Source organism: Rattus norvegicus, chromosome 6 (assembly GCF_036323735.1).
Source record: "Rattus norvegicus strain BN/NHsdMcwi chromosome 6, GRCr8, whole genome shotgun sequence".
Lineage (NCBI taxonomy): Eukaryota > Metazoa > Chordata > Mammalia > Rodentia > Muridae > Rattus > Rattus norvegicus.
In genome coordinates, this window is record NC_086024.1 from 110723767 (window position 1) to 110746720 (window position 22954).

Here is a 22954-nt window from a genome sequence, read left to right on the forward strand (position 1 = left end):
GGCAAGCAAAAGTGAGTATGGTAATACACCTGTGATGTCAGCACTTGAGAGGCTAATACAGGAGGATCCTGAGTTCCAGGCCAGCCTGGGCTACGTGGCAAGACCCCAATAAGAAGCAGTACCTCAGTGGTACACCACTTTCTTAGCATGCACAAGGCTCTGAGTTCCATCTCTAGCCCTGTTTCATTTTGCTTTGTCTTTATTCCCATTTAAAATGTTAAAAATTACAAGTTGGTATCACTCTGCTACAAGCTAACCAAAAATATGGTCATCACATATCATAAAGGAAAATTTCATCCTTCTGAAAGCCTAGCCAGCTGACTGACCTTTTAGTAACAATAGCCCTAAAGAAGCAATTTTCTTCCCTAAATCATGTTCCACTTTTCCCAAGCTGAGAAAAGTGTACTCCAACATTCAGTGTCCAGGATCCGTCCACTTTATATAGAGCTCACTCACTGAGAAACGAAAGCTACCCCAAAGCTACCCCACTCACCGTTGGTGTCCCTCATCTCCTCTTCCCGCTTCTTCATGTAGGCAAAGTCGTTAACAATAGACTCTGAAAGGTCCTCGAGCCGCCGTAGCTCCACCTCCAGTGGTTTGAGTTTCTCAACTTTTGCGATCTGGAAAAGATCAGAATTAGGACCTGACTCCCTGAAAAAACTGCTCAAGTAAAGAACACCAAAGCACAAAACAAAACTAAGACTTCTGGAGGATCGGAGCGTCCTCCTTTCCTGCCTTGCACTGGGCTGTACCTGTAAAGAAGTGCTGTAGGACAGGAGTTAGCCGGTGTGGGAAGGAGTCCAAAGGAAGTGAGGCAGGGGTGTGAGCAGACTGCCCCGTCTACATATACACATTCAAATCTATCAATCATCCCAAGACACTTAAAATTCAGCTTTCTACCTTTCTCTACAAACTATATTTTCCCACCTTCGATCTTTAATTTTGATTAAGATTTAAGAAATGTGTAGTAGTGATTCGTGTAAACCCAGCATTCAGGAGGCAGAAGCAGGAAGATCTCCAGGACAAGGTCAGCCTGCAATACAAAAAAGACTTGAGCACAAGGCTAGGGAGATGCTGTCAATAGTCATGTAAGATCTCCTGCTATGACACAAGAATGCCTGCCGCTCACCTTCAGCACCCACGGCTTTAAAAGCTGGGCATGGTAATGCATTCTTGAAACTTCAACTTTGCATTGTGATGTGGAGACATGAAGGTGGGGGAGGAGCTCAAAAGCTCTCCGGCCTAGCTGAAATAGTGAGTTTAAAGCTCAGAGAGACATCCTGACTCAAAAAAAAAAAAAAAAAAAAAAAAAAAAAAGTTGGAGAGCAACAGCAACAGAGGAGGGTAACCACTTCCAGCAAGACAAACCACCTCTTTACAGGTACAGTTCAGTGGGAGGCTGTAAGGAGGAGATCGTTCCTCCAGATTCCTGGCTGGAATGAAGCACTTTACACTGCCTTTTCCTTCTTTGGTAGGCAGCAGACACTACAGTTAGAGTGGCAGCTTCAAGAGTCACAGTAGGCCAAATGTGCATAGAAGAAAGCATGTGTTCCTACAGAATCACAGAGTAACTCAAAAACAAAACCAAAAACCAACAGGAGGGTCCTGTTTGCATATATAAGTCGAACAACACTGGGCTGGATTATGTTCAGAGCCAAGAGAAATCCTGCATTTGCTCAAAAAAACCACCCTAAATCTACCTTGACAGCTCTTCAGTTCCCTTTCAGAAGCAGCTGTAGTTACCAACTCAGCATAAAGTTTTCAGACTCCATTATAAGGTACAGTGTTTACAGTTTTATAGCTTTTCTAGCCGAGGGTCCAGGGTTGCCATAATTTAGTATTTATCTGCACAAAATTCCCCAAGGAAAGCCGGGAACAGTGGCACATGTCTTTAACTCAGCACCTGGGAGGCAGCAACAGGAAGATCTCTGAGTTCAAAGTCAGACAGGTCTATATAGGGAGTTCTAGGAGAGCCAGGGTTACATGGTGAGATTCCGTCTCAAAGAAACAACAACAAAACCCAAAAACCCCAAACCAACCAAACAAAAAGACCCAAGGAAAAGGCACTAATAAAACATATAATAAAGCAAACTTAGTGTGTTTAACATTTTCCTCCTTGTTCTGAACTTCCCCATCCAAAGCTTCCTGAATGAGACTGAGACAGGCAACAGTATGAAACTTCTTAGACAGCAATTACTTAAGGCCAAATAGAAACTTGCAAAAAGGAACTGGAAGTGAAACTGTGGCTGTGCTCCACCAGCTAGAAATACATATGTATATAAGATATTATATCCATATATCCATATATGTGCGTATGTATATATATGTGCTAAGGATTGCTGTAAATGAGGCTGGCCTAGGATACAGAGTGAGAAAACACACACACACACACCACACCACACACACACACACACACACACACACACACACACACCAGCATCTGGGAGGTAAATCTGGAGGCTGTGAGGCTCTAGGGCAGCCTTGACTACCATACAATAAATCTGAGGAGAGCCTAGGTAGGCTCCATAAGACCCTAAACAAAAAAACAAAACAAATAAATAAATGGATGAATAAAAGATGAACAATTATATTAGGTCAGAGGGGTCTGGTTAAATTTCTCAGAGTAGTAAAGTTTGAGAATTTCCAATTCTCCCACTGCAGCTATTCTCATGTTTAAGGGCAAAAGCAAACGCCCTCTTCACTTGCCCAGGACTAAGCATCAGTGACTTACACTAGATAGTTCAAACATAAAAAGTGAAATCTCAAGGCTGGGACCAAGCTTCACTAGCATGCATGCTCACCAGTGCTGCAAGTAAGATTGATTCTTGTTTAAAAGGAAATGAAGGGTTGGAGAGGTGGCTCAGCGGTCAAGAGCACTGACTGCTCTTCCAGAGGTCTTGAGTCCAATTCCCAGCAACCACATGGTGGCTCACAGCCATCTGTAATGGGATCTGAAGCCCTTTTCTGAAGACAGCTATAGTGTACTCATATACATAAAATAAATAAATCTTAAAAAAAAAAAAAAGGAAATAAAAACCTACCATCACCCCAACGGCTGTTCTACTTGTCTAAATGCCCAGCTTAATGCTCCGAGTTCTAGAAGACCAGCTTGTCTGTTTCATGAAGACAGACAAGTACTTTGCTTTTTTCTTCTAAAACTGAAAATAAAGTGTTTGCCCCCCCACAGCTTGATAAAGGCAGGCCATGACAATGTGAAACAAATATTCCTCTAGGGGGTGCCACTCTCCTGATATGTTGCATGTAGCCATTAAATAATCAGAGTATTAGAGGAAGTAGGTACTCATTTTATGAGTCCATCATTTTGCAGAGGAGGAAACTAAGCATTCTGTAGTCACTCACTTTTTAGTGGCAGACTACGATTTTCAGCGGCAGACCAGGTTAGACTAAGATGGCCTCTTGAATCTCTACCCAGGCTCAGGCATTTACTTAGCATCAGAAAAGCAGAGCTGGGCTGTAAGACAAAACTAAAGAGCTCCACCCTTGAGCTCAGAGGCATACAATCTCATTCTGCCCAATCCTACTTACCCTCAAGTGCTAACTAACCATCAAGATTCTCCCTTCGCTCCTGTCCACGACAGCTCTCTCCCCCTAGCCTGGAAGCTATGACTGGTACAATCACTGGCACTCCTACTCTGTCCCATTCCTACATTATAGTTCTGACTCGTATCTCAAGTCCAGCTCTAAGAGATTACTTAATATGCAGCACTGGCTTCCAAGGAGCCAGCTTTCTCAAGGACTTTAAGCAAGTGCTTTATATTTGAAGAGTACTCTGCACCTTTTCTCCATAAAGCCCACTGCACAGAGAAAGCCCTCAATCCCATAGTATCCACCACTCTAACATGACTAGTTCATATTGCTTAGAAAAAAACTAAAGCCATGGGGCCTTTCCCTGTCTGTGCACCCTCAGAGCATCAATAAATTAAGCTTTTCCTAAAATGCATCTGTGTCTGCCACTCTGATGATGACTTGAATCCATAGTTCCCAGACTCATCTGTACAGGTACTGAGAAGATCACTCATCTGCAGGCAAAAGCTAATAAATAAGCTCACTGCTTCAGATCCACGGGAAAGCCTCCTGCTTTAGTCACATTAATACGCTACCTTCCTGCCCTGCCTCAAAAGCCAAATCAGTTCCCACAAGCTCCAAAGGCTAAACAATAATTGTGAAGGACATGAAGTCCGACAGAGGATAAAGAACAAGATTCAGGGACCACTCTCCAGGCACAGCCTGTTCACAGCAGTTCAGAGGGCCAAGAGGCTATCCAAGCTGGGTTCATGGAACAGTGCCAACCTCGGGCACTGAACTTGAAAACGCTCATGGTTCAGAGAAAGGTAAAATGCCTGGTTCAAGTGCCTTCCTCCTGTCCTGTTCTTTAACTTAGACTGTGCAATTGGCATATGGAAGCAGAGTTCCTCCTTCCCACAGCATTTAGAGAATCAGAACACTTGGAAAGTCTTTAGCTGTGACCTCAATTTTGTTTGGGAGCACCTACTGACAGAATGGCAGTCTAATAGGATCTAACTAACACAGGACTTCCTTATGTTGAAAATGCGAACATCCACAGGAAGAAAGGGCATACGCAGTCAGGAGTTAGGGGACAAACTGCCTTTGTCCCCCCCCCCCCCGCCCCAGTTACACAATCAGGGAGTCTATCCCTGCAAACAACTACTCCAGTTCACGAAAGAACAAGCTGCTTTAAAAAAAAAAAAATTTAAAGGGCTGAAGAGATGGCTCAGTGGCTAAGAGCCCTGGCTGCTCTTGCAGAGGACCAAGGTTTGATTCCCAGCACCCACACGGCAGCTCACAACTGTCTCTAATTCTGGTTCCAGGGAATCTGATACCTCATACCAATAGACATAAAACAAAGTTAAATAAATTAAAAACAAATTAGAAAACAAAAAAGCTAGACTCACATACTGAATCTAAGAGATGCTGCCATCTAAGGGGCAGAGGCAAGGCAGTAGCAGAAGTCCTTAAAACATAAGGGACCAAACATCTATCTCTGTGTACAGAGCACTCTCTCTTTGCATTACAGCCAGTATTTTGTCTCCCAAATAGAAAATACTTTATAGTAAGGCTATATAGCAATTTTACCAAGTCCCTATAACATTTCCAATAGGCTGTTGTGCCTCTGTGTCCCACTATTAAGACACTGATTAAGCTGGGTGTGGTGATACAGGCTGGCAATCCTAACACCTCAGACAGAAGCTGAGATTAAAAATGATTGATGGTTTGAACTCAGCCAGGGGCCTACAAAGTTGAGTTCCAGGCTAGCCTGGACTACATGGTGAGGCTCTGTCTCAAACAGTAAGGCATTATTGAATTTTACAGGACAATAGAGGATTTCGGAACTGAGTCCACATTCTTGAGATGTTGGATGTGAAGAAAATTAAAAAAAATATGCTGCTTCCTGATACCAAATGGTCCAAATCCTTTTGGGATAAAGGGTCTCCATTATCTCCAGAGTTTATAAAATGAAATGTCTTAAAAACTCTAAATATGCCCCATGCTCTCTGGCAATTAACTAACTAGGGAACAAAATGTTTCTGTTATCTTTACCTCAGGATAGGAGTTATTAGCCTGGGACAAGCCACAGGTATTTCTAAGCAAGGTCCAAAGAGTCTAACCCTAGCTATAGACTCAAAAAATGACTGATTTCGGCCTGTCATGCATAGCTACTCTGCCTTTGCCTGTGCTGCTGTTGGGGGCTGGGAGGAGGGAAGTCATTAAAGAAAGTGGTGGGGAGGAGTTTGTGGTTAGGAAGCAGAACCTTAGAGCTGTGTTGTAATCATGTACGTAAAAAGCTTAGGATACACCAGACATCTGAAGCAGGAAGCAGGCAAAGGAAGCCATGTAGTTCCTTTCTCTAGGGATTCCCCTCTTCTATTAAGCAGAAGGTCAGAAAAGATAAAATCCTTTTCCAGTGTCAGTAACACCTAAGGATACTGGAAATGCCAGGAATTGCGATTCTTATGGTACGTGGTATGATAGTAGCATTCACACCATTCTTCACACAAAGCTACAGTAACACCATTGTTTTGGGGAAAGGATGCTATGTTTCCAGTTTAACAGGGCTTCAGGTTATTTAATACATAGATGCTTAATGACAGAACAGAGTTATAACAAGTTATACAGTAGGAAGCAATGTCTCTGTTCATAGAATAATCCAAGGGTAGAAAAAGCAGCAGTAACAATGCCACACTGCAAACACTGTACCTATTCTTGTAATTAAAAAGAACTGTATTTTCAGTATTCCAAGGCTCAGGGAACGCAGTGGAAGAGTCAGAAAGAATGTACGCTCTAGTGGACAAGGAGTGCTGTGAAATGCTGTGTTCTAGACATGATATGGCCCTTGCGCACATGAACTCACAGCAGCTATACAAGACCTGAATAAGATCAAGCCAGACAACATTCCAGCACAGATAAGGAGAGGTCTCAGGAGTACCCAACCTAGCTGAGGAGCTCCTGGCTGTTGATGGCTGTGTTCTTTGGAAGTGTGGCCACTGTTAGGTGCCCATGCACATAGGGCACTACTGACAGCACCAACTAGACCAGTCGTCACCACCCCCGGGGGTGCTGAATGACCCTTTCACAGGGTTACCTAAGACCATCAGAATACACAAATATTTACATTAAATTCTGAATAGTTGCAAATTAGTTATGAAGTAGCAACAAAAATAATTTTATGGTTAGGGTCACCATAACATGAGGAACTAGAACTAGATTCAGTAGGCTATAAAAAAGAAGATATGAAGTTAAAAGACATGTCTGAGAGGGTCTGGGGGTATCAGAACAAGGAGAGTGGGGGATATAGTCAAAATACATTGTGTATATATACACAATTTCTCAAAAAAAAAAAAAAAAAAAAACCAAAACCTTTTTCCTAGTATTTTATATCTCACAATAACAATTTAATATAACAGCAAGATTCTTTAGAATCTTGAAAAGTTAAGATTTCACTTTTTCCGGGTAGTAGTGGTATACACCTTTAATCCAGAACTTGGGAGGCAGAGGCTAGATCCCTGTGAGTTCGAGGCCAGCCTGACCTGCAGAGCGAGTTCCAGGACACCCAGTGCTACACAGAGAAACTGGTCTTGAGACACTGGAAAACTTGTTTTTCACTTTTAAACTCATCAGTTAAAGAGGCTCTCCCGCTTTATTTCTTTTAATCACACTAGCCTGGAGATACAAGCAGCTTAGCCTCTGCTGGGAACTGTCTTTTACTCATTACTCTACACTTGCTTCTCCAGCTACTGCTTCCAAGTAACTCTGGCTTCACTCAATTGAACACATGAACAAGAAAAAAGAGGAAAACTCTGTGGACTTGTAGTCACTAGGCAACCACTTCCTGATGCACAACCACAGATGGTCAATCACTTCCTGTCTGCTTCCATTTTAGGAAATTTTCCTCCCATAATCTTGACAAAGCAATGTCTGTTCATCATTTTTCAAATGCTTCTAAATCACCTTTTTTTAAAAAGATTTATTCATTTATTATATATAAGTACACTGTCACTGTCTTCAGATACACCAGAAGAGGGCATCAGATCCCATTACAGATGGTTGTGAGCCACCACGTGGGTGCTGGGATTTGAACTCAGGACCTCTGGAAGAGCAGTCAGTGCTCTTAACTGCTGAGCCATCTCTCCAGCCCTCTTCTAAGTCACTTTAAATGACTTTTTTTCATATAGTTAGGATGCACCAATAGTCCATTTCCATTATCCTATGATACCTCCTACCAGAATAAAATGTCTGCCTTTGTTTGGGCTTTTTTGGGACAGCGTCTTGCAATAGTCCAGGGTGACCTAGAACTTGCCAAGTAAGCAAGACTGGCCTCATACTATGGTAATCCTTGTACTTCTACCTCCTCACAGGTATGTACCCCAAGAGCTTCCTTCAAATTTCTAATCATTATTTTTTTAAAAAGATTTATTTATTATATGTGAGTATACTGTTGCTATCTTCAGACACACCAGAAGAGGGTACCAGATCTCATTACAGATGGTTGTGAGCCACCATGTGGTTGCTGGGATTTGAACTCAGGACCTCTGGAAGGGCAGTCAGTGCTCTTAACCACTGAGCCATCTTTCCAGCCCCTCATTATTTTTTTTAAATAATTTATTTTTATTTCACGTGCATTGGTGTTCTTCCCACATGTTGTCTGTGTGAAGGTGTTGGATCTCCTGAACCTGGAATTACAGATGGTTGTTGAGCTGCCCTGTGGGTGCTGGGAATTGAACCCAGATCCTCTAGAAGAACAGCCAGTGCTCTTAACCGCTGAGCCACCTCTCCAGCCCCTCTACTCATTGTTACTCTCCCTTCTTTCTTGCAGCTCTCTGTACCACCCTGCCTTCTTCCTTTACTTAACTAGAAGTTATTTTAGCTACTATTTCTCAAAAAAAAAAAAAAAAAAAAACCAGCACAGCTGTTCAAGACTAACCAGTGTTTGAGTCTAAGCCCTAAGACATACATCCACTTGTTGGTTTAGGTGAGGGAGGGGGATGATCTTAGGAATTAAAAAAAAATCTTTCTTTTGACTGAATTCTATTTAAATGTGTGTGTGTGTGTGTGTGTGTGCGCGCGCGCGCGCGCGTGCGTGCGCTTGTGTATGTGTTCTGCCCAAGAATGCTAATGGCATGACTGAACTCTTTACCGTACCAACACACATCTGTACAGACAGCTGTTTCAGTTCATTGGTTATAAACACAGCCAGAATTATTGTTCAAGTCTGTTAAGACAACCTTTTGTATTACAAGCCAGGGCTGATTGTCACATGACTGCTGAGAAAACCATAGCCTTGTGGGCCAAGTGTGGCCACTGGCCTGATTAGGTCACATAAGCCTCCCGCCCTGAGTGCTACTCTCTCCTCTGTCTGCTGGAGCAGTACATACCTCTTCATAATTTTTCGCCTCTACTCCATGCTTCATGTCTAGAATCACGAGTTGGTCAGGTATCCGCCCTGTTCCTGAGGAAGAAATCAAAAGATTCATTGTGCAGAATACTTGAAATTCCGGGAAATCACCCGCCCACCCTCCCACTCCGTAACCCCTATCTGCTCAATAGAAGGAAACAGCCCTAACTCCGCCCGCCATTCTGCAGTAGCAAAGTGCTGGCTAAAGTCATTAGCACTGCAGACAAAGCCTCCGTCTGTGCCGGGTGCTGGAAAGCAAACAGGGCATGCTGCTGGCAACCACCTTCAGCAGGACACAAGAGCCTGTGACTGTACAGAGGGCGGACTAGGAAAAGGAAAACTCACAGCCTCGCCACAGAGAGAAACTCAAGTCACAGCAGTCGGAAGCTGACTGGCATGCACATCAGCATGGAGTGGGCGCCATTTCTACATCTCAAGAGCAATGCTCTACCAGACTGAGGTAGTCCAGGTCTCTTAGGAGCTGTACATACTAAGATTAGATTACTTAAAACAAACCTCGGCATTGAAAATACAGGTTTTATCTAATATTCGACTTTGACTCAAGCATTTTGACCAAGGCAAGGCCTATTTTAGTAGGTGAATAAAAAGTTTTGGGGATATTTCCATTGAGCATTTGAGAGAAAAGCTCAAAAATCAAAGACAAAAACAAAAGCCAAATTTATAGTCTGAGGGTAACTCTCAGGGATGATTCTTAGAAGGAAAATGTCTATTTGGGATAAAAGGCCCAAGCAATGTAGCAATGATAGCAGAAACCGTATCTGATTTAGCTAATCTGAATTAAGATTCTACACAGGAAAAAGGCAGACTCAAAAATCTCCAGAAAACAGTTCACAATTTCCTGGGTTTTACTATTTATAGAATTAAAAGCTGCCTGCATGAAATTAGAAGTCTTAGGCAAATCTAGTGCTGTTTAAGCACTGGGCTTTCTTGATGTCATTAGCCAAGGAAAATGTTACTGTACCCTTTGCTGTCTGAGAGACAGCAAGAGATTTTCTGAAACTGGCTGAAGTCAACCCAAACAGTACTACTGAAGCTAGAACTAGTACTATGGAGCTAGAACTGCACCAGTGAGACTTTCCACAGGTATAATGTCCGATGATAATGTAGGACAGACGGATGGACACACACACACACACACACACACACACACACACACACACACACACACACTTTAACTCCAGCTGTAGTTCAAATGTGAAACATTGTGTCTGAGTGTGTGTATGCCACATATGGAAGCCAGAAGAGTGTGTTAGATCCACCTGAAGCTGGAGTTACAAGTGGTGATAGCCCAGGCTGCCTACAATTCACTATGTAGGTACTAAATCTGACTGTGATCTCATGAGTCTCCTGCCTTCACTTCCCAAGTGCAGAGATTGTAGGCATAAGCCAAACGTGCATGGCTAAGTATGTTTAAATGACAATAAGATCAACTTTTGGAGAGACTAGAAAGAGCAACTCGAAAACAAGAGAAAAAGCACTATCGGTGAGATTAGGAACAGAGTGAGATGCCGTGTAAACATGAAGATCTGAGTTCAATCTCCAGAACCAGACATGTATAATTCAGACATGGTGGTGCATTCTGTAACTCTATTGCTCCTATGGCATGGACTAAAGGTTGAGTAAGAGAACCTGGGAGCTCCCAGACCGCTCGCCTACGTGCGCAGCACCAAAGGAGGAAGTAAGGACCAAGACCTGCAGCAGGCTGTTCTCTGATCACATATGTGCTGCAACATGCAGGTCCCTGTACTCACACATACAAATGCTCAGGGCACATATGTATACACACAGACTCAACCATATACCCATGCAAAATTTTTAAATCCTCCAACAAATGAACAATACCAAAAAAATCCCAAACTAAATAACCCTACGGACTGAAAACTAAGGCATCCTCAGGTGCTTTCTGAATATTAAACCATCAAGTCTACAATCAAGGCAGCCCGAACAGCCTGTGCCCAAACCCCATGTGTACTCCTGAGAGTGACATTACCATAAATGCCATATAATCTTTGCTTTCCTTCCCCATTTAGGGTAAGAGACAGCTGGGAAAGCTGGGTCAGCAGTTAAGAGTACTGGGTGCTCTTGCACAGGACTTGGGTTTGGTTCTGAGCACCCACTTGGTATTAAACCATCCTTAACTCTAAATTCCAGGGGATCCTATGGCCTTCACAGGCAACAGGCATGCATGTAGTACACATATATACATAAAATAAATTCTATAAATAAATAAGTAAATAGATAAACAAAACCTGAGAGGGTGATGTCCTAGTTAGTGTTTTCTCAACTTGACACAAGATAGTCATCTGGGAAGAGAAGCCTCAATTTTAGAAAATGATGCTAGGTAGGTCTTGGGCATTTTCTCCATTAATTAATGATGTGGGAAGGCACACATGGGTAGTGCCACAACCCGGGCAAGTCAGGGAGCATCAGTCCTATCTGGCTTCTGCTTCAGTTCCTGCCCTGACTTCCCTTGATGAGGGACTGAAGCTGTAAATGACATAAACCCTGTCCGCCTCAGAGTGGTTGGTTAGTATTTTATCACAGCAGCAGAAAGCCTCTCGGTTAGGTTACAGCTCAGTGGTAAAGAACTTGCCTTCCATGCCCTGGGCTCTGGGTTCCACCCCTAACCTTGAAGGTGGGGGCACAGGAGTGCTGGCCACACTTCCCATCCAGCACTCTGGAGGTGAGGGCAGGAGGATCACTGGGAGTTCAAGACCAGCCTGGGCCATATAGTGAAGCAAACTTAAATAGCTTAAGTCTTCTTGGTCTAGGTGGTCAGATCCTCTCTTTCTTGGTCTAGGAATATATTTCTGTAACAGAGTACCATCCAGAAAATGCAAAGCCCTGGGTTCAATTTCCGCTATGGCAAAAACAAACAACAAACCCTATCTTTTCTCTCCTACTTTTGTTTTGTTTTTAATTTTTTAAATATGTTTTTAAACAGTGGTCTCACACTGTAGGCCAGAATGGTCTCAAACCCACAGCAATCCAGTGGCCTCGGCTTCCTGAGTGCGGGATGTGGGTGCATGGTACTACACCTGGTTCTTGGCTATACCTCTTCTCTGTCTACTGAGGTCTTCCGTCTCTGTGTGTCACAGCATATGGCTTTAACACTGTCCAAGCTCGGGCTGGAGAGATGGCTCAGCAGTTAAGAGCACTGACTGCTCTTCCAGAGGTCCTGAGTTCAAATCCCAGCAACCACATGGTGGCTCACAACCATCTATAATGGGATCTGATGCCCTCTTCTGGTGTGTCTGAATACAAGATACACTGTGCTCGCATAAATAAATAAATAAATATTTAACACTGTCCAAGCTCAAGTAAACTGCAAAGACCCGAGGATAAGCTCTACAATCTCCTGTGCAGGACAGTTTCCTAGTTCCTTGGCTGACTTGAAGGCCTTAAAGGATCTTTAAAGTTTTAAGAACAAACAACAACAGACTTTCTAGTAATCTCTCTCTGCATTTGCCTGGCCAATGGATAACCTATTTAATGCCTCTCCAGATTCTATGAGAGCAGATTTAGGTTCACAGCGAAACTAGTTTCCATTAGCAATGGAATTAGGAGTTCTTACCACTGCACAGGCAGAGCGTCCCTCATTACCAGGGTCTGCCATGGAACAGTCTGTAGATGATGAACCTGCATGGATACATTACCACCCACAGCACACGAGATGACAGGATATGTGTACCACGATGCTTACACATCATTACAGTACCAGACAGGAGGTTCCCTGCCCTAGAAACCCTCTGTGCAATACTTCATCAACCCTTTACTCCACACATACAATCTTTTAAAGATGCATTAAAGGCTACAAGGCATTCATCTCTGCATCAGAATAAACAGGAACCAAATCAAAGTAGGAATCAAGTGCCTCCTATAGCAGGTAGCTCCGAGAGCTGGAGGAGAAGCAAGGAAAACATGGTGACTACTTACCCTTGCTCTCAAAGCATACTTCAAACATGTCATAGTCTTCTGTGGTAAAGGCAAACTTCCCTTTAGTTGCATCCTCTTTGGCATACAGAATATGGCCAGCAGAATCTGTGATCTAAAGAAGAAATAAAGAAGTTACTTAATAAAGAACTCTGAGGAAGGGGAGTCATAGAAACTGGGGATATAACATAAAAAGATAGCCAGGGGTAGGGGATGTTGCTTCAATTCCAGCTTCAAGGAGATCTTAGGCCTTCCTCAAGCACCTGAGCACGAACACACACACACATGTACTCACATGCACATACACATACCCATGTACTCATACATATACACAGTCAATTAAAGATAAAAATGAATCTTAGACATGGAGGATAAATCAGACTTTCTCCTAGGAAGACATCTTTGTCATTTACAAGTGATTTGCTTCCTGGAGGGGCATGGCAGTCCTCCAAACTTCTGACTGCTCCATTACTAAAGGATCACCTACAAGAATAGATGAAGGGCATACCTTGGTGAGTGGCCATGTGAAAAGCACGGAGATGATGCAGCGATTTAAGGGGCCAGATCTCAGGTTACAGGGGTGCATGGTCATTCCTCACTTAAGAGAAGCTACTTTGCAATGTGAAACTCACAAAGGAGTAGCTTCCTGACATTAACTCAAGATGCTAATGTCATCTGCTATAAAGTGGAATTCTTTTTTTAATGATACAGAAAATTGTTTTAAAATAAAACAATTCCTTTGATATACTTTTAATTGTACCATTTGTTAGATAGGAAAGCAAATTTACACATTAATTAGATGTGTTTATCTGACAATAATATCATCCAAAGATATACTGCTTTGATATTTATATGTAGAGAAATATGATCAGGAAAAAAAGTCTGCTTTCTATAATGAAACGATTATTTCTCTAAGACCAAAAAACTGCAATGTACAGTAAAAACACTGCAGTTCATAATGAGGATCCAAAACCTTTTCATTCCCTGGACAGCAGGCTGGATCCCTCAGGAGCCACTGACCATGGGCCTTTAGTCAGTGAGCCCTGACAGGATCAATCTGAGCCTCTAGCTGGAGGAGATAACAAGGCCAGAACAGAGCTGGTTTCCAAAATTCTTCAAGGTCTCACCAATTACAATGAAACTAAGTTAACAACCAACCAAAAATGGACTAATGTCACTGCTATGCACCCTACCAATCATATTAGAGGTTAACTAATTCTTCTGGACATTTCTCTTAGTCCTTCATAAAAGGGGTCCATGAGCCCCTCAGGTGGTCGCCATTCTGAGAGTTGGCCCCTGCATGCTGGTCATTTCTGCAGTAAACACTCTTTGACTTTGCATACTGTTTGAGTCTGGGGTCTTCCTTCAGTTATTCTTGGACCCTAACAGGAACATATAAGTGTCCAATCTGAACAGAGGTATTTCGGGCAGTTTGTTACTGTGAGTTGGTATAGTGGTCAGAACAGTGGGAAGTTGTGTGAGGTTATCATGGGTGAATATTGCCAGACATATGTCAGATTCATCTCACAATTTAAATTATGAATCAAGTTTTGGGTGTGGAGAATTTATCATGATTCCCCCACCCCACCCCATCATGGGCCATGATCCTCAGTTAAGAAACTTTGGTCTAACATCCCAGTGTGACCTCCTGGGGACCACACAGGAGAGGAGTCCGGAAGAAGGAGGTCAAAGGACACAAGTCTTCAGGAGCAGCCAGGCAATAACAGGCTGACTTTCTATGATGGTGGAGCAAGAAGAAAGGCTGGGGTGCAACATGTGCTACACATCCTCAGTGGATTTCTTTTATGGGTGAAAAGGGATTTTTTTTTTTTTTTAAAGACAAAGTCTCCTTATCTAGCCCTGGAATTCACTATAGAAACAGACTGGCCTTGAACTCAGAAAGACCTGCCAGTCTCTAAATGCTGAAATTAAAGGCGTATACCACCATGCCAGTCTACAGGTGAATCGTAAAAGTAGACTTGAGCAGCACACATTGAGACCCTCCTGTTGACATGCAGACTAGGCTGTCCCAGAGTCTGTGATGTAGCAGGTGATGACCTGACCTTCCGTTCTTCATCCTACCTCTTCAACGTAGCACGTACTGAATAAAAGCATTTAGCTCATCTGCACAGCCCATTTAAGCACTTATACACATACGCATTCATGCCATTTTTATTTATAAATATATTTAGTATGTTGTAAAAGTTTACCATTTTTAGTCATTTTCCAAAGAAATTGTGATTCAACACTTTATTTATTTGACAGGGTCTCACTCTATAATCTTGGCTATACAGATCAGGAAGGTCTTAAAACTCTGAGATCCAGCTGCCTCTGCCTCCAGAGTACTGAGATTAAAGAGAAATACCACCAGCTTGGACTAACACATTCTTCATATGTTAAGTGGATAAATTAAAACACATTATTAAAAAAATATTTAGCTGGGTGTGGTCGCACAAGTCTTCAATCGCAGCAGGGAAATCTCTGAGTTCAAGACCAGCCTGGTCTACATAGTGACCGGGACAGCCAGGGCTCACAGAGAGCCCTAGTGAAAAAACAAACCTTATTTATTTTTATTGTATATGGATGTTTTGCCTGCACGTATATTTGTGTACTGTGGGCATGCCTGGTGCCTACAGAGGCCAGAAGATTGTGCGAGATCCCTTGAATCTGGAGTCACAGACAGACGTGAACTGCCGATTTTGTGCTAGGAATTAAACTCTGGTACTCTGGAGAAGCAGTAAGTGCTCTTAACTGCTAAAACAACTCTCTAGCCTCAAACACCTTATTTCTTAAGCTGTTGGTGTCTTAAAAAGTTTATCAAATCCAGACCCAAAGTACAAAGGCAACCTAACCAGCGGCCACCGCTGCTCTCTTCTGAAGACAGCAGTCTTCACAGGACCTTCCCCACAGTGGTCCTGATGGACTGCAGAGCCTGTGACCGTCAAGACGCTCTGTCCAACACGAAGCTGCTGAAGCTGCAGAAAACTCAAGACAGCGAGGAAGACATGACCACCACACACGTTTGCTACCATCTTGTCCCTTTACATGAAACGATTAAAAAATGCCTATATAAATATAAAATGTTGATATATTTTCCTTTGTTCCATCATACTTGGAAGTAGAAGCACTTGTTGTTTTGTTTGAGACAGTATCTTGGCCACTCTGAAACTAACTGTGCAGAACAGGCTGGCCTCCAACTCACAGGCACATATTTCAGGCTAAGTGGAGCACATTTTAAGAGTAGTTAACTCTGAATGGTAGGATTTCCTCTTCCTTCTCCCCCCTTCATATCTACTTATTTATTTCTTATAAGGGGCAGGGGCTATAACAAACCATGTAGAAGTAAGAGTAACATGAAAATTGATTGTTTACCATGGGGATTCTGGGTATCTAACTCAAATCAGCCTTTTTTTTTTTAACTGTCCTTCTATTTTCTTAATTTTCGACAAAGGTCTATGTTACTTAGCATCGAAAATAATAAAGCTATTTTATTTTGAAAAAATGATATCTAAAGAAAGTTATCTCATTAGATACATTTGAAAGGATGTGTTAGTAAACTCCTAAATTCTCTAATGGTACCAATGTGGTGGTTTGAATAGGTCCGGCCCATGGCACTATTGGGAGGTGCGGCCTTGTTGGAGAAGGTGTCACTTTGGAGACAAGCTTTGATGTCTCAGGTGCTTAAGCTCTGCCCATTGTGGATCTTAGTCTCCTCCTTGCTGCCTGTGGACCAAAATGTAGAACTCTCGCTTCCTTCTCCAGCCCATGTCTGCCTGCACGCTGCCATGCTTCCTGCCATGATGATAGACTAGCACCAATTAGTTTTCCTTTATAAAAGTTGGCTCAGCCATAGTGTCTTTTCACAGCAATAAAACTCTAAGACAATCAGTTAATAACAGTTTAGTGTTTCTGCCTTTCATATCATCCATTAATTTGTAAAACAATTAAGATACTAAGATCTGTGGTCAGTGGGTAAGTGAGGGCAAAGGGTAAGAAATAAGAATGCCTCTAAGGGGTTGGGGATTTAGCTCAGTGGTAGAGCGCTTGCCTAGCAAGCACAAGGCCCTGGGTTCAGTCCCCAGCTCCAAAAAAAAGAAAAGAAAGAAAGAAAAAAAAAAAAGAATGCCTCTCAATCCCTCCCTCCCTCCCTCCCTCCCTCCCTCCCTCCCTCCCTCCCTCCCTTCCTTCCTCCCTTCGCATTTCCTTGATGATTAATGATGGTGGACACTTTTTTGTGATATATTGGCTTTTGATATGAAGTGATGAAATATGTTTATTAGCTTGTTATATCAAAGCACCAACATTGTATATACAACTTTTTTTTTTTAAGATTTATTTATTTCATGTATGTGAGTACACTGTCGCTGTCTTCCAGACACACCAGAACTGGGTATCTTCAGACCCATAGTGGTTGCTGGGGATTGAACTCAGGACCTCTGGAAGAGCAGTCAGTGCTCTTAACCGCTGAGCCATCTCTCCAGCCCGTATATACAACTTCTATTTTACCAATTATACCAAAACTGAAGCCGGAAACAAGACACAAAAAGAAGGATGGAACGCGATGCAGAGAGCCACGGCTACACAGAGCACCAGGGTGACTCTGGGAAAATACGCTGAGACTTAAAGGATGAGCCTCTACCAAGGGAAGAAGAGAGGTAAAGAGGTTCAGAGCGACTGCAGTCCTCTCAGTCGTTCATAGGCCTGATCATCTGCTTTCAGAGCTTAGACCAGCAGGCGGCCACATGGTAATGATCTTGGCAAAGTTGCCCATAAACATTCGCTAAAGTCTCTGTTCAGGGGATGCTTCTCCTGAAAACTCAACTAAGGAAAAAGGCAAGCAGGCACACAGACTGCGTGACAGCCCTGACTATACATATTACACAGCAAAAGGCCCAGAACGAAGCAAACCCCAAACTAAGGAAACGTCCTTTCTTGAGCATCAGCTCACCTACCCAGAAAGCACTCAGTTCCCTACAGCCAGCCTCCCGAAAGCACACTGACAATTCTTAAGGAAAGCTCCAGAAGGCAGACTGAAGAGATAGCTCTGTGGTTTAGAAGTTTAAAGCACTTGTTGCTTCTGCAGAAGACCTGGGTTTGATTCCCAGCTCTCACAAATGAGCTCACAACTATCCCTAACTCCAGAGGCTATGACGCCTCTTCTGTCATACTTGGGCATCAGACACACGTGATATGGCATACATATTACATGCATATGGCATATATGCAGACAAAATACTCATACATATAAAATAGAATAAATCTGAAAAAACTTAAAAGACAGACTGTAGGAACCAAGCCAATGTGAAAACACCAACTTAGATTAGTCTCCTATGAATGATATCTGAGACAAGACAGACTTGTTAAAAGTGAATTTGGTATAAGAGATTTCATTATTGCCTACGGTACTAGTTTAATTCTAAAGGGAGAAGAACTGCAGGTTGCTAAGATGTGTTTAATGGTAGAAGAACGAGGAGAGGACAGCAGGGAGTAAGCGTTACGCTTATGGCAATGAACAGTCAGATTCCACCTTCTCCATCTCAGGTGAGGAAGGAGACCAAGGTCACTGCCAACACCTAGATTTAACAAGGTCTGGCACACATTTGCCCAACCGCCTTATTTCCTAGAAGAGAGAATTATGAGCATCTTACTTTCTCCTAGAATATTAAAAATGTTTTTCGGGCTGGAGAGATGGCTCAGAGGTTAAGAGCACTAACTGCTCTTCCAGAGGTCCTGAGTTCAAATCCCAGCAACCACATGGTGGCTCACAGCCATCTGTAATGGGATCTGATGCCTGGTGTGTCTGAAGATGGTTACAGTGTACTTACATATAATAAATAAATAAATCTTTTAAAAAATGTTTTTTTTAATTTAGTGAAAGGAGCCTTTCCAGATTTTGTAAGGACTTAAAGGTTGGTCATAAAATTCTTACTAAAGCAAGGCTGTGCGGGGTGATATGTGACATAAATTACGGACTTTGCTGTGTTCCTCCAAAGGACTCCACAATTCAGACCTCCAACTGGTACTCAGAGGAGTGAACACGGTTTAAATGTCCCCTCACACTGTGTTCCACTACAATCAGAAGAACCACTTACTCTGACTGCGTATGACATCTGAGAAACCATCTGAAGTTGAGCTCATTCTAAGGCAATGACTCAATGCATTAGTAGAGGCTGAAGGGTTCGCCTTTTTTAAAATATTTATTTATTTTATGTACACTGTAGCTGTCTTCAGACATATCAGAAGAGGGCATCAGATCTCATGACAGATGGTTGTGAGCCACCATGTGGTTGCTGGGAATTGAACTCAGGACCTCTGGAAGAGCAGTCAGTGCTCTTAACCGTTGAGCCATCTCTCCAGCCCGACTCACCTTTTTTTAAAAGTTTTTTTTAAAGATGTATTTATTTATGTGTATGCATATTCTGCCTGCATGTATGTACATGTAACACATATGTGTCTACAGGTCAGAAGATGGTCACATTACATCCTCTGAAACTGAAGTTACAGATGGTTTTGTGGTACTGTGAGGCTGCTGGTTTTGAACCTAGGTCCTCTGCAAGAGAAACAAAGGCTTTTAACTGCTGAGCCATCTCTCCAACCCCAACCTTCGGAGGCTACAGCTTACAGAAAGCACTGGAGGAACAGAATTGTTAAACATGCAGAAATGACACTGGTCATCTGGAAGGCTGGAAGAGTGCTGTCTAAAACCTGGTGATCTTTACTAGTCTCTGGAGACAGCCTTTCCCATGAACCACCCGCCCCCAACACTGAGCAATCCTCTCAGTCACCAGCACCTATCTTCATGCTTGTTACCAGTCCTTCCTCCCCTAGCCTCAGCATGGCTTATCGGGCAGTAGGCTCCTTCTCACGGTTAGAGTTACAAATGCATGGCTGAAGAGATGGCGCTATGCCTAAGCTTTGTTGTGATCATGTGGAAACTTCCCCCAAAGTTTTACTGTGTTTAAATGTGTTAGAAAAATAAAGTGCTTGATCAGACTCCAGCAGTATTTGACCTAGCACTGCTGACCAGAGCTTCATTTTTACCTCATGACGGGACCCGCACACCAACCCCAACCCACTGCCTTTCATCAGCATGAAATCTGCCTTCCAAAAATAATGTGTGATAATGTTTAGTGTTCCTTTGGACATCACGATTCTATCCTTGTCACCTTGCACTAACACAACCATGTGAGAACTATTTGGATACTTGAAAATCCAAGCAATTGAACTTTCGGGTTGGACTAATTCATACAAACTGCCGGGCTTTCTAACATTTAATATTTTCCTTAAAAAAAAAAATTAAGTTTTCTACCAAGTAAAATAACTGTAGTTATTTAATAGCAAAGCTCATGTCTTGCCAACCCCCCCCCCCATGAAAGGCACCTCCCTTCACCCCAACATCATTATAGAAACCAGTAGGTAGCCAAAATAAGGACTAGGGAACTGAGCCACACTCGTGAGTAATCAGAGCCCACAGAGTCTATAGGCTGAAACGATGAACTAATCTATTTATTGGTTTTCTAGGTAGGGTTTTGCCTTATAGTACTGGGTGGCCTGAATTTGTAAAAACCTTCTTGCCATAGTCCAAGCAAATGATGTTGCTTTTTGTTCTTGTTTTCTGAGACAGGATTTCTCTGTGTAGCCTTGGCTATCAGGGAACTCCCCCTGTATACCAGACTGGCCTTGAACTCAGAAACCTGCCTACCTCTACCTCCCAAGTGCTGGCATTAAAGGCATATAACACTAAGTTAGATGAAAATGATGTTTTTAACTTTCCCACAATTAAAAAAATTTGATTATATATCACCTGCTTTCCAATAAATAAGGTGTGCTTAGTTTTTCTTCTTAAATTCTGCAGAATTACCTAGGCAACACACCGAACAACTGCTGATTTTGTCTACTAGAATACTAAGCCCTTAGGGTCTACTGCTGCTGTTCTGAAGGCAGGGTCTAACTATTGAGGCCTTGGCTGGGCTGGACTCAACCGGCATCAAACTTGGGGGACCTCACCAGTGGATCCTACTTCTGAAGGATCACTGAAGCTTACCTCCCTGGTGCTGGGATTACAGCCTTCAGTAACCATGCAGCACTGCAATGCCTGGCTAACAGCAAAATACTTGTAGTAATTACAATTCTCTGATTAAACAGAGGCATCTAAAACTGCTCCAGAAATGACGTCATGGAACAGGAAGTAATAAAATTATGTTTCTAGATAACAGTTTCTAATGAAAAGCAAACCAAAATTCACAACTTAAAGAGAGAAAAGGTGTTAACTGTATTAGCAGAGTAGTTGATGTCAAGACTGTGAATGCTCACACTAAACCTGTCAACAGAGTGAGAAAATGGTCACTCATCTAGAATTCTATCTTCTTGGATTAGTCTAAGCAGTGGCTAGGAGCAGGTTCTTGAGCTGGTCCAGAAACCTGCCTGCTGACCAATTCCATTACCAAACATTCAAGATAACACCCTGCCTATTTCGGAAGCTGTGTAAGTAGTTTGGGGCAATAAAGCACTTAGGAATAAACCAGAACAGTGCTCACCTGGGGGAAGGAACAAGGACAAGTTTCAAGAGCCTGAAAACTTTTATGGTACATTTGACCTTAAGTCTGCTTGAAACTGAGATTCAAAGACTAGAAGAGAAGCCAGCTGAGTTACATGATTGTTTACCGATGAAAGCCCACACATTTATCTCAGGGACAATGTTCCTGGAACAAAACATGAAACAGTTTATCTGAAAGGTACCTGTCATTTTTGACCACAGCCTGCTAAAGACACAAACGGAGTTCACACGGATGCACAGTGACCTGGCCACCTGTCGATGCTGGTCTGACCTCACACAGTACTGCACCAGGACCTAAAGGAACCTGAATGTGCCCAAGCCCTGGCTCTCTGCCTGGCCCCCTTACCACCACGACTTTCTTTGTATCCCAGCCCATTCCTGCTCACAGAACACTAAAGACAGAACCATCTGGCCACCTGTTGCAACAACTGTTGGGGGAAGGGCATCAGAAAAAACCATTAACAATACTATCTATTCTAAGAGACAATTCAACAAACAAAACTAGGGCTCCTTGAAGAAATGGGAACCCTGGATCCTAGGACCAATCTGAAAATATACAACATCAGGTATCTTATAGTGCCAGAAAATGAGGAAGCCCTCAAAAGCAAACCCCCAGGATGGGAGTACGTGAAAGCCCAAGAAAGCTGCCCTGCACAGCAAAGTTGAAAACAAGTTGATCACCAAGAAAAAGTATTAATGGATTGTAATCTCAAGTACACAGTAGCTAAGACTCTGTACAGGTAATGCATGATTAAACAACTGAGGGAGAAGGGACAAATCTCTCTCAGAAGACTAATGCCACACCCTCTAGGAAGTGAATCTAACTCACCACTCCTTATGTGTGGGCTGGCTTCACTAAATGACTTCATCCCAAAGAGCACAGTGTAAAAAGAGCTACAGTGGAGAAGCCTGACAAACACCAATTCAGACAGATGATCTTTGACAAGTCATGTGCTGTGGTAAGAATGACATCTGACCTCTGCAGTCTCACACCCCATACACACGAACCCAGTTTTATCCTGAGGAAACCATCTGACAATCCCAATAAGAGCCATCCTAGGACTGGAGAGGTGGCTCAGCAGTTAGAAGCAGACTGCTCTTCCACAGGACCAGGGTTTGGTTCTCAGTGCCCACATAGTGGCTAATAACCCCTCTAACTCCAGTTTCAGGAATCCAACACCCTCTCCTGGTCTCTGTGGACAACAGGTTCACACACGGTGCACAGACATACAAGCAACACTCATACACATAAAATAAACTTTAAAGTCATTTAAACTTATTATTAGTGTGAAGATACAATTCCCTTCAATTTGGCTCCTATCTACACTCTTGACTCCTACCTATCTTCTTCAGGTCATGGTCAGCCATGACATAATACTGAGTAGAAGATTTTAAGGACAACCACTAACCTTGTGAGTCCTGCCTAGAAGCTCTAGTACAGAATAAAAGTACTCTTGACAACGGCATCAACTTTCTTTTTTTGAGGGACAGTACAGGATGTTGTCAGCTGA

General features: G+C 42.7%; 1 protein-coding gene across 1 annotated transcript in view; it reads right to left on the reverse strand.

Annotated features, from left to right (window-relative positions):
* The window catches only part of Tmed10 (transmembrane p24 trafficking protein 10), a 34857-nt gene that overhangs the window by 880 nt on the left and 11023 nt on the right, over window positions 1–22954 (reverse strand). Inside the window, 3 exon segments of the mRNA NM_053467.1 lie at window positions 494–620; window positions 8913–8986; window positions 12890–13001. Of these exon segments, the coding sequence (NP_445919.1) occupies window positions 494–620; window positions 8913–8986; window positions 12890–13001 (313 nt within the window).